Below are 17,417 nucleotides of genomic sequence, written 5' to 3'. Positions count from 1 at the left end.
ACAAGGATTAAGAGATAAAAGAAGAAAGATTATACAGAGGAAAATGTGTGCAGCACAAACCTTTACATTGACACCACCAATACCATTTCTGACTGTACCCGGAGAACCGAAAATTAGATGGCAGGAATGGGAAGTGTATTTTTAAAATTATATATTCACTATAAAAACGAGGATATGGCACCAGAAATTAAAAAAAGAATATTATTACACTCCTTATGACCAGAAGTAATTAGACAATATGAATAAATGCAGAAGAAGGAAAGAGCGGAGGATGAGACAGATGTTTATGAGAATGCGTTGGATGACTTGGAAAAATACTATGCACCTACAGTATGTGTAGCTATTGATAGGTACAAGTTATTCAGGAGGAATCAAGAGCAGGATGAAAAGATAGATGACTATTTAAGTGTTTTAAGATGAATGGCGGGGAAGTGTAGATTTGGACAGATAGAAGAAGAGCTGATAAGAGACCAAATCATCATGTTGACTAATAATAAAAGAGTGCAAGAGAGGTTGTGGACCATGGGTGATGGAACATTGAACAAGGTACTTGCTGTAGTGAGAAAAGCGGAAGTATCAGTCAGATGTGCAAAAGCAGCTCTGGATGAAGAGAAAGGAAGAGATAAAGAGGAAGTGTATGTTGTAAGGAAGACCATAAGAGCAAGCAGCGAAGATGCGGAAAAAAAAGAAAGGTTCAATGATATTAAAACAGAAAAGAAAACTAATTATTCAACAAAATAGGAGTATAGAAGAGGGAATCAAACTAATTTAGCATGTTGTAGATGTGGAAGCTTTATTCATTTAGCTATAGTAGAGCTTGTCGAGCGAGAGGTCAGAAATGTACAGAATGTGGATTAATTGGTCACTATGCAAGAGTGTGCTATAGGAAAGACAAAGATACAAGGATAAAATATGTGACGAAAGAAGAAGAAAGGAAAAAAGAAAATTCTGAGGATGATGATGTGATTTTTATGATAAGAGACTTTATTTTAGATGTCAAGAGTAAAGGAATAAGTAAACCAAAATGTGAAATTGTTGTAGCGGGAGTGAAAGTGATGTCGGTGGCGGATTCGGGGTCACCATATACTATTGTTAATTTGGATATGTGGCAAGGAAAATTTGTAAATGAAATTGTGAAGACTTAAAAAAAAGTGATATTAATCCAAGGAGTTTCACAGGGGAAAGCATTCCTATGGTGGGGTGTAGAGATGTGACTTTTGAGTTTAAAGGGAGAACAGCAGAGGGTAGAATGTATGTTGCTGAATATGGGCCAAGTGTGTTAGGATGGAGAGATCAGGCAAGTTTGGATATAATATTAAATCCTAATGGGAAGGAACAAGTTATGGTGTTGAGTGAGAATGATGATTTTACAAGAGAAATAAGAGAAGAGTTTAGTGATGTTTTCTCAAGAAAAATTGGTATGTTTAAGGGGTTTAAACATGAAATTAAATTGAAGGGAAATGCCGTTCCTGTGAATTATAAGGTGAGAAATGTCTCATTTGCTGTAAGGAGTGAGTTAGAAAAAGAATTGATGAGGTTGGAAACATCTGGAATAATTGAAAGGATTGAGTCGTCTGTGTGGATGTCTCCAATTGTTGTAGCTCGGAAATCGAATGGCAAGATCAGATTGTGTGTGGATTTGAGGGGTGTGAACAAGGAAATTCAAGTGGCTAAATATCCTTTGCCAAAAATTGACGAATTATTAGCTAAAACAAAAAGGTATGAGATGGTTCTCCACGGTTGACTTATCGTCAGCATACCATCAGATTCAATTGCATAAGGAGAGCAGGAAAATAACATCTTTTATAACACCTTTTGGTTGTTTTCAGTATGTTAGGATGCCATTTGGGCTAGCCTCTGCAGCGGAAGTCTTCCAAAGAAAAATGAGTGAAGTTTTGAGAGACATTCATGGCGTATTGTATTTTTAGGATGACATTAATAATGGGGGAAAATAGGAAGATACATGATCAGAGGTTAAAGGATGTTTTCAATGTTTTGAGGAACAAAGGATTAACAGCAGAATTTGAACAATGTAAGTTTGCTAAACAAAAGGTGGCTTATTTAGGTCACAATATTGGGATTGATGGTATATCTCCAAAGAAAGAACTATTGGAAGCAGTTAGTGAAGCACCGGAGCCAAAGAACAAAGATGAACTATGTTCATTTTTAGGGTTGGCGTAGTACTACTCCAAATTTGTAAAAGAAATTGCTGAAAAGTCTTATGATTTGAGACAGTTACTCAAACAGACGAGTAAATTTGATTGGAATGAGAAATGTAAAGACGGTTTTGAGACATTGAAGAGAGAGATATGCAATGCCACACCTATAAAGGGATTTGATCCTGGTTTGAGGAGTGTATTAACAGTGGATGCCAGCGGAAAAGGTTTAGGTGCGGTTTTGACACAAAATGAAGGTGGTGACAAGGAAGTAATTATTGGATTTGAGTCAAGAAGTTTAACCCCAAATGAAGAATTTTACTCTGTAATAGAAAGAGAGACTCTTGGGTGTGTGGGGAATGGAATATTTCAGAGCATATTTATGGGGTAATTAATTTGATGTAAGAACTGATCATAAGCCATTAGTGAATTTATTAACTACGAATGGAATGGCATCAGCAAGAATAGCAAGGCTTTCAATGAGGTTACAAGATTATAATTACAGAATCAAATATGTTCCTGGTGTACAGAATAAAATAGCAGACTGTTTAAGCAAAATACCTTTACCGATTAAGGAAGTACCTAAGAATGTGTGGGATGATTATCAAATTGCTGTGGTTGAGGAAAAAGGAGTGAAGTCTATTGACAAAGGAGAATGGATCTTACAATATGGAAAGGATGAATTGATGGAAAAAATTAAAGAGAAGGTCATGGAAGGCTGGGGAGAAAGGAAACCAGATGTGGCAGAGGAAAGAAGCTTTTGGGAAGTAAGGAGCGAACTGAGTGTTGAGTCTGGGTTTGTGTACAGAGGAGAGAAGATGATACCACCAAGAGGTTTGAGGAAAAGGATAGTAGATTTATGTCATGAGGGACATTTCGGTATTGTTAGAACAAAGAAAAGGGATAAAAGTTCATATTGGTGGCCAGGAGTTGATGTTGAAGTGGAAAGGGTTGTGAGGGAGGGCAATGAATGTGCAGATTCAGATAAGAGTTTAAGAACGATGAAGCCACAAGTATCACCCATGCAATCTCCAGAAATGGTTTGGGATTTAGTTGCTATTGATTTTGTTGGTCCTGTTCAGAACAAAAATAAAGAGAGTAAGTTTATTATAGTTTTAATAGACTACTTTAGCAAATGGTTTGAGTTGGAAATAGTTGAGAAAGCTGATGCGGAAACGGTGATACACTTTTTGAATGCCATATATTTGAGGGTCGGATTGCCTAAAAGAATTGTGAGTGATAATGGAACACATTTTACAGCATTGAAAGTAGAAGATTTGCTTGTGAGAATAAGAAAAATTGGGAGATTGAGTTAAAAAAAATGTTATGGGGTTATCGTCTTACACCATCTTCCACAGGTTTGAGTCCATTTGTGCTGATGAGAGGTAGGGAGCCTTTTACGAGAGATAACATAGGATGGATGGACAGTACTAGACATGTTGAACGGTCACCAGAGAAGGTGAAAGAAAATATTATAAGAGCACAGCAAGTGTATAAAAAGTATTTTGACACAAAGAATGTGACATGGATGGAAGAACTCAGAGTTGGAGATTAGGTTAAAACTCAGAAATGGGGAAAAGTAGCTAAGGGTGAAAGTATGTTTTCAAAACCGTGTACCCGTCATGGAGTGTTTGAAAAACTCAGCGAGACGTAGTGATGGTTGTGTAAGGCATGTGAGTCGTATAGCTAAATGTAAGAATGTTAAGAAAGCACAGGAGGAGGATGTTGGGCAAACCACAGCTAAGTTTGATGATTGGTTGTGGGAGGATGAAGTGGAGGAAACTACAGAATCATGTGAACAAACTTGTGTTGATTCTAGCTGGTTGGGAAGGTTTGGAAGAGTCATCCACACTCCTCACAGATTTAGAGATTATATGTTGTCATGGATTTAAGTTATAATTTGTATATAGTTATTATTGTTTTAATATTTATAAAGGGGGGAGATGTGTGGTGTTTATGCATTCCATGTTAGGAATGCATGTGACATTGCTGGTAGAATGTGAATGTTCGCATGGACATTCTTAGGAGGACAGTTGAAGAAGAGGCTGAGGAGACGGTGACATCTTAATGTTATTCATGCTGCAGAGTTGCCAATAAAGCATCTAAGAAGTTATTTGGAGTACGAATCTATTTTACAATTGTCCACAGCAGACAGTAGTACCAATCAACCAGATACAAGGGAAGATCAGCTCCCGTTAGTAATATGACAGCTCTAGTTCCCTTACTGTATTGTCATCCGAAAATCCTATTCTCTCACTGTGCGTCACGATGGTGCGCAGTAATTGGTAGGGCATAGTTCAAAGTCACTCAAATCCCCTTTGCATCAGACCCACACGGAAATAGGGCACATCATCTAGAATGTCACATCAACAAGCCCGGGGCACCCTCCATTGGTCAGTGCGTGTTTTCCGCCAGTCAGGATGCTAGGAAGCAGCCTCATCCTAGCAGTGGCCAGGTACAGCTACTCCTCAGTTACAGTAGCTCTGTGGTCAGCATGTGACATGACATTCAACTGGATGAAAGAAAAGTGCATCTTTCCAGGCAACCGACATGGCAACACCCCGCAGATTGGTCCTTTTAAAAGAAGCGCACAAGGGCTGAGATGCAACCTCAGCCGAGTCCAAAGCTTTGGGCTTCATAAAACTCCCACGGATTTTAGCGTCTGTGCCAGTACAGCAGGAAAAGAATCATATGCATTCAGCTTGGCAGCAATTCTAAGGTTCACTCCATCACTCTGATCTGTTACACAAATGATCTCTGACATCCTAAAATAATCAGTAAGGTGCAGCTATTTCTTAGCATTCCCATCCATGCCGGGGAAACAGTTTTTAATCCCTGATAACTTTTCTGGGTAGTGTTAAATTCTGTTGTTTAGCTTGTCTCTGCTACACAGGCGGTGAGCAGCTATATGGTAATAAGCCTGCAAGATAACTCCACAAATTAATGCTCACTTCTGACATCTGCAGTGATCTTTCGGTTACAAGTTCGAATGGCAAAAACAACAGACTTCCACCCTTCCGAGCCGCTAAATTGAGTGCCATTCAACCAGATAACTAACACTTGTCATGTGAAGTGCTTACAAGCAGCAAAGGTGCGGTATGAAGCACTTTATAAAAACTAGTTGCTTGTATTTGCCTTGGCACCCCCTGTCCCAAATGAATAGCAACAACATAAAGTGTAAAGCCAATAATGGAAAATATGGAGAATTTTATGTGAAAGTTTGTTAGAGCCAACTAGAATATTTTCAATTAGGTAATGTCTACAATGTAATCTACACTTTACAATCCATTTATAATACAAGGGAGCCTGCAATCCCTGCATAAAATCCCATCTCTAATTTCCTTATTAGAGGTGACTTGTGATGTCTCTTGTCGCCTGTAATAACTTATCACATTGAGTTCTGCCGCTACAATGCCTACTGCCAGAGCCATCAGCCAACGTGAAAAGCAGGTAACTAATTAAGGCTGCAGATTACACAATGGAGCCTAGCTTTCCCTCCTTTTGATTTATTTTTTTTGCGATTAAATTATCAGCAGAAATTTGATATTTATTTCAAAATGTTTACTTATTGCACGCTTTAGATAATTATATGAGAAACTGAATCTCTCTCCATCCTTTCGAAGCAGCAGCTTTGTGTTTTTTTATCTGATTTTGGCATCGTTCCTCTTTATGTTGATAGAGCTCCTCTGTGACTTGCATCATCACATGATGTAGTGTGGGGGCACTTTATCCCATATATTGTTACAAAAATCAAAAGTGTTGTGGCAAGCCTGTGCAGCTGAGGACACAACACATCTTAAGTAATACACGTGAGATAGGCTCTCACAACACCGCGACAGACCGAATCTAACCAGTAACAGTCAAGCAGGCCACCTTCCAGAAGTGACAAAGTTCCCTGGGCATGGAGCCACGGCCTGCATGCCAAGGTTTTTGTAGCCAACTAGGCAAGTCACCAACTCTGAAATCCGTGTGAAAATTGCATTGCGGTAATCGCACTTCAATTGACAACTTTGGTAGCCTTTAATATTCATTCAAAGGGGAGTTGTAGGTAGGATATTTCAAAGTTTATGGGATGTATTGTTAACGAAGCACCATATCCTCTATCAATTCAATTACTCTTTATTCGAAGCCTGAATAGTTCCATAAAAGACACATAAATAAAAACCGAAACACAATTAAATGTGTAATACAATAAAATATCATCACAGATTCCAAAATGTATCAGCATACGACCAGATAGAAATCCTGGTGCATTTCGTATCATCACATTTTGAATAAATGTAATACAGTAATAGTTCAAAAAACGTCCTTTGTCTCACCACCACGGTTAAAACTTTGCCACAGATAAACATACAGAGTGCTCTTGTAATTGCTGTACATATAATACTTGTCTCCATTGAACAAAGCGTAGAGCCCTCAATAGTTGTAAGATATATTTATTTCTTGGTTTCTGATAAAAGTCGCAGAAAAAGACAAGATTTAAAACTGATTGCTCTGAAAAGTGATCACAGATACACATTTTGGAGGTTAAATGGCTCCCTCATCTCTTCTGGAAAGGCAACCTGCATATGTATTATATTTTAAACTGAATCTGGTTGACAAAAAACGTTGAAACCTGTTGTTCACCCAGCACAAATATGGTTGAATACTAGTTCGAGACGATAAACTGGTGTATGCACAGACAGAAATTTGGTATTAGCACTAAAATGCTCGCCTTCTCTCAGTTCCAGCAAGGAATACCTCAATTCCTTTCTACTGACCCTACTTCCTATGGGTCTGTACAAAAGACTCTTTTGCCCAGCTGCACTCAAAGCAAACAAACATGTTCAAGCCACGAGATTCTTAAGCAGTCATCCAACGATAAACAATCCCTAATCAAATCCTAAATTAGTTTCGCTTCAGGCTTAGTCCACACTGCATGCTTTTATAAACAAGCATTTGCAATGCAATAGGTCTCACATTTGTGAGAGTTTAAGCTATTGACATTGTAAATGACAATGCCTTTTATTTATCTGTTTGACTAATTAACAAATAAACAAAAGGTATTGTCATTTACAATGTCAATAGCTCTAACTCTTGTAAATGCAAGACATATTCAAAGAAGCGGCTGCCATTGTCCCAGGCTGCTTTGAAAGTGCAAGCGCACATGGCACGCTGAATGTTGCAGGAAAGCATGACCGTGCCTGCAGTAGGAGAATCCCATTAAAGAAAAAAGTGCTTACAGACGAAAAAAGACATACCATGTAACAACCGAAGTAAAAGGGCCAGTCCTCATGGGAGGTTACAAATGAAGACAAGGCAGTACTAAGGAGTTACTAATAAGCCTATTAACGAATCAGAAGCCAGAATTTACAAAGGACAAAGACACAAGCCAATGACAAATATAGGAGGAAAGTGGGTAAAGCTCCTATTCCATACTCCAAAACAGCATGCCTCAGAGCAGCGCATGTGCTGCCATTGAGATCAGATCCTCACTATATGGGATGCATAACTCATTATGACAAATATAGTTAGCACATCTTGGTGCAACTGCCAGAAGCTACTTACAATATTTGTTCTCCACAACTTGAAGCATGGCTACACCAGTATGTCCCCAAACCCTGCCCCATAACAGACACCTGCGACGGCTTTGCTTTTGTAAAGAGTTCAAATGTCCTTAATTCGCTGGCTTCCGAATCGCACAGCAAGTCTATTAACCGCATTTAAAATTCTCTCAAAATACAATTTCTTATTATACAGATGGCGAGACCGGGAATTAGAGGAACTAAAAGTAATCCCCAAATACAGAAAAAATGACCTTGCTTTTGTTTTTCCTGGCCCTGTTATCATAACAAACAATTTGCCCCTGTTAACTTGACCTAGGCCCTCCATAAAAAAAAAGCTGTCCAAAAGATCCGGTAATGCATTACCAGTGTGGGCCATCAGTACTGCGTCATCTGCATATAATAAAAAAAGGTTTGGACAAGTTCCAATTTTTAGGACATCTGTCATTTTGTCACACAAGAACTTATTGATCCTATTGATCTATGGGATAAAACGGAAGGGAGCTAGTATGCAGCCAGGTCTCACTCCCCTACCTACTTTGAAAAAAGTGGTAGTTTCCCCGGAGTTGCCATAACATACTGTTGCTGTAGTATCTGTATAAAACTGACAGGTAAAATGAATATTACATACATCAACCCCCAGATCAGACAAAAGCTCCCCAAAGCAAAGAGTGATTAACTAGATCAAAGGCTGACGTGAGGTACAAAAAAGATAGTCTCCTGTTTAGCCACAGTATATTTACCAATGATGAGTGCTAGATTGAAACATTCTTCAATACTACCACTACCCTTTCTGAAACCATATTGGATTGTGGAGATAATGATATGGTCCTGAGTCCCCCCTTCAAGTTTGTCCAAAATTATCCTTTCTTCCACTTTCATAGAGGAATCCAGGAGCGAGATAGGTCTGCAACTGGCTCGGCCGGCTTTATTTCCCTTCTTAAAAATTGGTACTATAACTGATGTTCTCCACAAAGAAGGAGGGCCTACCTTAACAGTAGCATTCAGGACATTAGAAAGAAGTGGGGCCCACAGCTCATTGCACTCCATAAACAAGTCCAGTGGAACGCCATCTTGTTCTGGGGCCTTGCCCCTGCAACATCCCTTAAGGGCTACTGTAACATCCTGTATCGAAAACTAAAGGCACCTCAGTGGAAATGGCTCTTTCAAACAACGGTTACTATCAGCAGAAAGAAACCATTTAGCAAATAGCTGGCACTGCACGAACCAGCACTTAGATAATACTACCGTTTTTTCTTGTGTCAAAATCAGATATAATAGCTACCTAGCTGTTGTAAAGCTCATTGGTTCAAATATAACTGAAGAGAGATTTGTCTGTAGCAGTAGAACAGTGGGGGAATATTGCAGCATAAGCTAAATTTACCGAGGTTATTTTTCTGGTGATCTGCTTCCAAAACTACCCACAATTTTAAACTGAACTGTTTAAAAAACTGTGCAATAAAGGTTTTGGAAGGCCTTGCTTTTCTCTGAAAATAGTACTCAAAAAAAATGCTTACAATTTCTGAAATTAGTTAACTTTTCTGAAGCATCCTGTTCTTTGACACAAAGCGATGCAATGCATATTACTCATGTTCACAATACACTAGTATTCTCTTGGCTAGAATATACATTTCATAATTAACTTCTTCGTTGTGTATTTTAGATTTTAATCCCATAAAAAGTAGCCAATTGCTCGTGGATTCAACTATCGTTAAGGAAATAATTAGGGAAAACTCCTATAGGGAAGTTCAAAAAGAAAGGGCTAGAAATCCAACTCTATCTGCTCACTCCTTGCTCTAAAACAACACAGCGACTGCAAAAGCCACAAAGAACTTCTCCCTCTAGTGTACAGCAGCCAGTAAGAAACTGCATCACCTCAAGGAGAGGTCAATTTTGGAAACTTTGGTGCTTACAATGGGCAGGCACTCTGAGGTACCAGTACATGCACTTCTTTAACTTGAAATGTAGCAGCACTTCTCCAGAAGGATGCAATATGTTCAATCGGAAAGTGTAAGCACTTCTCAGTTGAACATGCGCATGCATGAGAACTTGCCCCTCTGTATTTTCATTCCAAGCACTGGGCCCCTTCAAGAGACCAGAGTCCCTGGTGCTCTTACCCAATCTGTTGGTGCTCAGTCTTTCAGAGTGAAGCACAATGGTAGCCAGTAGCAATTCAAGATGGTATCCTATTGGAATACTAGAGACTGGCTGATAACTTAAATTCCTTACTCTTAAACTTTAGCAGAAATGAAAGTAAACAACGCAAATAACATGCAGAGGCCTCCCATAATAAGGATTAATTGTCCTTTCCCCAGAGGCAAGATGTGGATTTCTTCATCATAAATGGTTTGCACTCATCGCAGGTAAATTACTGTATTCTTCTCCAAAAGGGCAATATCTTGGCTATCTTTTACATAAACAAACAAGGAGTCATATCAAAGGGCCTAGCAGGACTTGCAAATGACTTCTGGTATAACTGTATAGAGAGAGGGATCCTGCTTCAAGTGGAGTATCTCTTGGGTCTTCCCAACTCAGTAGGGGCTGGGGTTCCAGATTTCTTCAGGACAAAATAAAGTGATCACTACATCCCATTGTTTTCAAGAATATTCTCCACCTTTGGGGCCCAATTTAAGTGGATCTATTTGCTTCTCAGCTGAATTGCAAAGTCCCACACTTCTTCAGCTGGAAACCAGATCCATAGGCAAAATCAGTCAACGCATTTCTACAAAGTTGGGACTCAATTCTGTCTAATTCCTTTCCCACTTTTGCAATGATTCTCATGACTTTGAAACATGTCAGGAAAGACACAGCCTCATTAGCTTTAGTCATACTGTTTTCGATGTATCAAGTGAGGTTCCTCCAAATTCTGGAGCTCTATTTAGACTTTCCAAGAATCCTCCCTTTCTTTCCCCTCTTGCTCACAGATGCTTAAGGTCACCCCACAACTTAGTTCTCCAGGGCCATCTTCATCCTATATTGTGAAAGATTTTAGGTCAGCTTGGCATGTTCTGCTACTTTTGCTTAAAAGGTTATCAGTTATCAATGATTACTGAGCTCTTTCTACTCAAACTGGTTTTAAATAGGACAGGATACTTTCTTTCGAAACTTTTACTTGTCTGGAGATTGTTATATTTATATGTATTTTGTAGAAAACTATCATGGATTAGAGAAATCGAACCTTGGGAGATTCATTAAATGAAGGAAAATAGTACACTACTTAATGAAGCAACTGGCAGCTAAACTAATCATGTTCTTGAGTTTGTTGTCATTTAGACGAGTATCTGACATAAGAGCCTTGGATGTGGCTCACAGGTCTTTCTCTCCACAAGGAGTAGCATCCTATGTGACTAGACATACCGAAACGTCATGATCAATATTTTATCTAGCTTTTAATTACTGTAAAAAGTTATTGGTTGTTTCGTGTCTGCGTTGTTACAACACCCAAACTTCTGATTTTCATCCTCCTCTCACTTCTGAATTATGGATATCTTACAAGAAAGCATTACAGTCTTTATCTGCGTCTACTATTTCTAATTTGGTCAGAGACATTATGGCTTAAGCTGGGACTGACATTTCTCTTTTTGGTACCCACTCAGTTAGACGAGTTTTGGAATCCAAAGTATATCTCTCAGCTGGTCGCCTGGAGGGCATTCTTAAAGCAGCTAATTGGTCAAGAATGTCTTCCTTTAGAACGTTTTATTACAAACCAATCAATCATGTGCCTAGCAATGTTATTGCACAGATTTGAACTTGTCAAAATCGAGCCTACAGTTTTGAAATTGAATGGAAAATCTCTCCCACTAAAGTGATAGGAGGTTTGGAATCTATAAAAAACGCTGAGACGAAGATTTTCACTCCTGCCACTCCCATGTGGTACAATTTACCTTTTTCTTCCAGTTTAACTCGACTACATTTCCCATCGTTAAGAAGATGAAGCGCACACTGGCATTCTGTGGCTGATTTAATGCCAAGTCTGACCGTCTATCTCATATTTCTCCATAGCAACAAGAGTCACTCTATTTAAATTTACTTTTTAAACAATCTCACAAGAATTGATCTTTTGGAGAGGACGATTGCTGCTCTTAAAAGATAGTTATACAGAGGATTGGCTGCTGATTGGTGGCTCTATGGTGAGGTTGTTGGCATACTAGAGAGCTGACCTCAGATTTCATGTTATAGTATTTTTTTCATCCATGGTATGTGCATTCCTTACTTTCTTTGATGCTAGAATTTAACAGTAAAGACATTAAGTCGTACTCTTGGACTCCAAACATCTTGTCACTTTAGTGGAGGAGATTTTCCATTCTGCAGTGCTTCCCTGACTTTCGGATAGATTCCAATGGAAGAGCCACCACTTTAAATTTCCTGTGCAAGTAATTCCTCTTTGGCCACAATATCGACATGAGGGCACATTTCAACCAATGATTTCTCCGAGGGTCTTTCGCTGGTCCATCAGGAAAATGTGCCTTTCTGAACAATAATGAGTTCTTCTGTCTTGAATTTCTGTGAGGACACTAGATTCTTCTTCATTTACGGTCTTTTGCTGCATGTATAAGAGGGTGAAAGGACAGCAAATGTGAAGTATGAACACACCAAAAATAGCTTCTTTCTTTTATCCTTGTTTGTCCCCAGGTATACTGAGATCCAATCATGCCCATATACTGTTCCATCTGAGAAGACATAAACCCCATTCCAGAGTCTCAGCACGACTTAGTGAAATGTACCCCCGTAACTCAAGACAAATGTAGCTGTTGAGGAACCAGTCTCACTCTGCCTTAAAAAAACTGCATTTTTTGACCCTGCACTCCGCTACCTTTCTGCTAGGTTCACACAACACAAAGACCAAGTGCAAAACATTTGTATTCTTTACTTTCCAAAAAACTGTAGTATACTGTCCTAAATACATGGTTGGCATGCTCATACTCAGAACATTTGGGAAGAATTACGTAAAAGTCATATATTAACAAATTCTAAGTTTAAAAGAAACTAAAACCTACTGGTACCCACACAAGAAGTGGGAGGTAGCAGGATGGAATTGATACATGCAGAAATGTGTTCTTTAATATAAGCAAAAGTATTCCATTACGTAAACTAATATATAGGTTTTTCAAAAAATTGCCATGGTGTTTGCTGGCATGTCATCTCCAGGTATTCATCAACATTCCAGAGGTATGCAGAGATGGGCAATCAAGGTAAGCCCAAGCCTGATGCAGCCCATGTGTCTGGCTTGGCACTGTGTCCAATTTCAATGATGTCACACTGCCTTATTCCTCACCTCTCTAATGCAGTTTTACAAATAAATAATTTTTAAAAAAGCTCCATGCTAAATGAAGACAAGTATCTTTAACATAGTTGGAACATAAGTGGAATGGCAGTTTAGTGATAGACGCACACTCAGTTTACAAATCTTGTTTCTAGAAAGTCAGTTTACACAGTTTGTGTTTTGATCATTTGTGAAGTGCAGAAAGATTCCCAAAGACACAAATGTTTAAACATGACTGTATGGTAGATGTAATCAACAACATTTTCATTTGTTAATTAAAAAATATATATTTTTCTGAATGTGGGAAGGTTGAAGCGGTGTGACCAGATGGTTTCATGTCACCAGGGCACCAATTTTCCATTTATTACCTTTACTCTTACATATCAGGTGTGTTGGGTCGAATCGGCTCAATTAAAATAAACCATGACTACAAATCTCCGAATGCACTGATGTGTTGAATAAAAACCCAGAACTGGAAAAGTTATATCCTGATGGACTCTGAAGAAAACCATCCCTGATTCCTGGATTGATTGGCAACAGCAGACAGACAGATTTAATGAAATTACATCATTTTCGTTGTAAAGAGACACCTATGAAAAAACTATTGTTTGTAAACCTAGAGACAGGATGATATAACCTCTGCAAAATGTATGCACATTTGCGACTCCAATCCCAGCTTCCCTGCTAGGCCAATTAGTTTGATCCTGTAAAAAAAGACACTTTCCCTAGTTTTGCCTTACGTTTCTCAACTGCAAGATCCAAGAGCAATAAGAAGGGATTCAGTCCACCGTATGCATTATACATGTATATTGATCTATACACGGGATGGTGTTGCTGTATATAACACTGACGATGTATAAAATATACATAAAAATTTAATTTTCTTTTGCCAAAGCAACCAAGGGGAAAACTTTCTTAAATAGTTCAACATTTATATTCGCAATTAATATCTTGAATACAAAAGGTAATGTATCAAAATGAAAAACTCAATGTTAACAAATTGCCCATCTGTGAAATTGAAAATAGCGTATGTTTTACATGGCACATGTTGCGTGATATATATATTTGTCTTTCAATAGCTCTCCTTTGCTGTTCTGTTTCTTGGGGCCGCGCCAGATCCCTTGCTCTACGCTTTTTGTTACTTGCCCACCTCTGGGACTCAATGTGGGCACTTCAGAAATCACTTGACAGTTAAGCATAGTCTGACAAGCACCCATCTCTTTGAACCCCCTTTTATTATTATCTTGCACACTGATAGCATTGTTGTTATCCACCACCAGGCAATGTCTAGTTTATGGAGAAAGCTCCTCACCTGTATGCCAGGCTCATGCACTCCAGCAATCGGGTCACAGTGGGGTCTATGATGTCCTCCGCCGCCCCCTCCCTGCGCCCTTCAGGCTCGCGACCGCCTCCATGAGGAGAAGACACCATGAAGTGTCCGCTGTGAATGACCTGCTGCGGCCCTTCCGATTCTGAGTCCGTGTCCGAGTCCAAAACTTGAGCCATGCCCGGCGGCAGCGCCCGATAGACAGCCATAGGGACAGGAAAGCCTGGGGACTGCGGGGCGGGGCTCTGGGTCAGAGGCGGAGCGGGCAGCCGGAGGTGGGACAGTCAGTGGTAGGCGGAACTACTTGTAATAAATTGGCCAATCACAGACTTTCTTCCGTGTATGGCATACACTTGAACGTCCAATCATCTGCTGTTCCACCTGTGCTTTATGATAAAGCGACAAATCAAGAATTAGGTTTACCGGGAGTGTGCTCTTTTATCAGAAGCAACCTTATCGAGAACGCTATAAATAGGACTCCACAATCCAATCGTGATCCTGTTCACCTTCAGGCGATGCGCTAACCAATTAAGACCGGCTCCACCTGTATGCACAAAATCTGCACTGACCAATAATAATGCCAGCCCTGTGCAGACTGACCTATCAAATGAGGACCAAGTACCACCTGCAAGCGTGTTTCCAGCAGCAGAGCAGTTGTCAACACACTGAAAAGTGTGATTTGAACTTTGTAAGAGACCTGAAAGAGCACGGGTAAACCAATATGTTGTAATGTGCCGCTTCGTTGCGTCTTTTCGTGGTTAGTTAAGGCTGTACTGTTGACCAGTGTAACGGCACTCACGTTTTTGACCTCGAAGGGAATAAAGACCAAGTCAGACTTTTTGGCATTAGAAGTCGTGCCCTCCAAATCACAGAATACCACAGCGACGAGTGAGGGCGCCTGCCCCTGTCTTGCAAACACTATCCCTCTTTAAAAACGTGAGGGCATTTCACAATTTCCCAATATTGTAATATTGCTTTCCAGGGCACAAGTCCTAAACAAAGAAGTGGGGGTGGACTAACCTAGTTAATCAGTATGCAAGTGGCATCGCCGTGTGTGACATCACAGCGCGTGACATCACAGGAACTGGCATCACAAGAAGTGATATCAGATCTTAAGCCCTCACATATATATGGTTAGCAGGTGTATCATGAGTACATTTGAGCACATTTCGAGTATACTTGCAAACCCTCCTGATTTAGGCAGAAGATTCACACTTTTATACGCTACATATAAAACAATCTTACCATTATAATAACTTTATTTCGGCCACTAGTGCCATAAAAGTACAAACAGCAGTAAAACAGATGGTGAACACTTGTGATTAAAAAAATGTGAGTAGCTCAATTTCATCTTGTTGTACAGAGACCATCCACTACACAGGAAATAAGAGTCACAGCAGGGATATAAAAATATACTTGATACTGTCTTCAACCTGTTAAAAACAGAATAAAGCAGTCATCTGGCAATAAGCTGCACTCTAAATTGTTTTACAAAAATGAAAAAATTAAATTAAAACCTAGACCCAGAACATGGATACACAGTTAATATACTGCGCAAATTCAGTACATACATTCTTCCCCAAGGGGTCTGCTTAAAAAGGCCTTCTGGATGTGTCACATACAGTTTAAAAATCGTGATACAGCAAAGACTATGGGTGGATGAGTGTCATACTTTAAAACTCTATGGTCCTCTACACAGTGCACAAAGTCCAAATTCTTGCATAGTTGGATTAACCAACGCTTAAGCAACAGCCGGTAGGCGGGGCAGAGTAGCAGAACATGAATTTCAGACTCCACCTTATAATTACATTTAGGATATTCACCCGTTTGGTCTTTCACTCATTTGCTGGTATTCGCTAGTAGTGGAAGAGTCCCTAGTCTGAATTGCACATACAGTTTCCTGGCCAATGGGGGTTGAATAAAATCGAAAAAGTTTTCCTTGCTATACACATCTTTTACTAGCAGAAACTCTGCTGTCAAGCGACCACATGAGGCACTTCCTTGTATGGACATTCATTTTGTTAATCTATAGTATTTAACTAATTCCAACTTGGAAATCGTGGCACATGATGTCTCAGGTGTTCTCCAGAGGTCCGGCTTGCCTAGCTCAAGGGCGAGGTCCCTTATGTGACAAAGCAACTGAATTTTCTTGGTAGCACAGATGGTCAGGATCTCGTTTAGCTCAACCCTGTAGATGGACAACTCTGGGGTCACCCATAACCTCCGCCAAAATGTTAAAGGTCTCAGGGCAATCTCTTCATCAAGGGGCCTAATACCCAGGTCCATACGGAAGGGTGTAAGGGGAGTACTATGGGGTAGGCCTACAAGCTGCTGCATAAAATTATCCTCCACCTTCGTCAAGTTGGTGATAGAGCAATGCCCCCACAACTCCACCCCGTATAGTGTGGCACCACTTGCTTGTGCTTTGTAGATTTCCACCACGGGGGCAGCTGGTTTAAAAACTGAGCTTCTATGCAGTTTCATTATGCCGCCCACTGTCTGGGTCAGCTTGAGTCTAGCTTTGTCCAATAGAGGCCCCCATTCAAAGTGCACTGACAGGGTAACTCCCAGATAGTCAAATATCTTCACTCATTCCAAAGGAGTGCTGTGTAGTGAAGGGTTTGAACCAATCGTGTTGGGGGGGTTGAAGACCATATATTTAGTCTTTGTTAAATTGATCTCTAGCCCTCACAACTTAAATTGGCAAAGCCATCAAGAATGCGCTGGACACCCATTGGTGTTTTTGAGAGTAAAAGGGTATCGTCGGCAAACATCCACCCAGGGACCTTCCCTGAGATTAACTTGGGCGCATCGTTGTCCTTTATTTTTTTAAGATGGTCAATTAGACAGTGGATAAAAATACAGAATAAAGTAGGAGCCAAAACACATCCCTGCCGTACCCCCTTTTGGACAGGAAAATGAGAGGTAAGTTCCCCATATTTTCCACATCGTACTTGGGCAAAATTTTCCGAGTGGAGCCTCTCAATAACATTAAGAAGGTAGGGAGGAATCTCAAGGTCAGCCGGCACCTTCCAGAGTTTCTCCAGCGGTACAAGATCAAAAGCCGACTTCAGATCGATAAATAGAAGATAGAGGCTGCCACCCTCTATAGTCACAGTTTTCCAGAA

General features: G+C 39.9%; 1 protein-coding gene across 1 annotated transcript in view; it reads right to left on the bottom strand.

Annotated features, from left to right (window-relative positions):
• The window catches only part of MLXIPL (MLX interacting protein like), a 941,138-nt gene extending 926,627 nt beyond the window's left edge, over positions 1-14,511 (bottom strand). The window contains exon 1 of the mRNA XM_086954697.1: positions 14,275-14,511. Within this exon, the coding sequence (XP_086810823.1) occupies positions 14,275-14,498 (224 nt within the window). The 5' untranslated portion in view covers positions 14,499-14,511. The remainder of the gene's footprint in view (positions 1-14,274) is intronic.
• Between the last annotated feature and the right edge of the window lie 2,906 nt (positions 14,512-17,417).

Source organism: Lissotriton vulgaris, chromosome 2_1, assembly GCF_964263255.1.
Source record: "Lissotriton vulgaris chromosome 2_1, aLisVul1.2, whole genome shotgun sequence".
NCBI lineage: Eukaryota > Metazoa > Chordata > Amphibia > Caudata > Salamandridae > Lissotriton > Lissotriton vulgaris.
The sequence above is the reverse complement of the archived record's forward strand: the minus strand, read 5'-3'. Positions and strand labels throughout refer to the sequence as shown.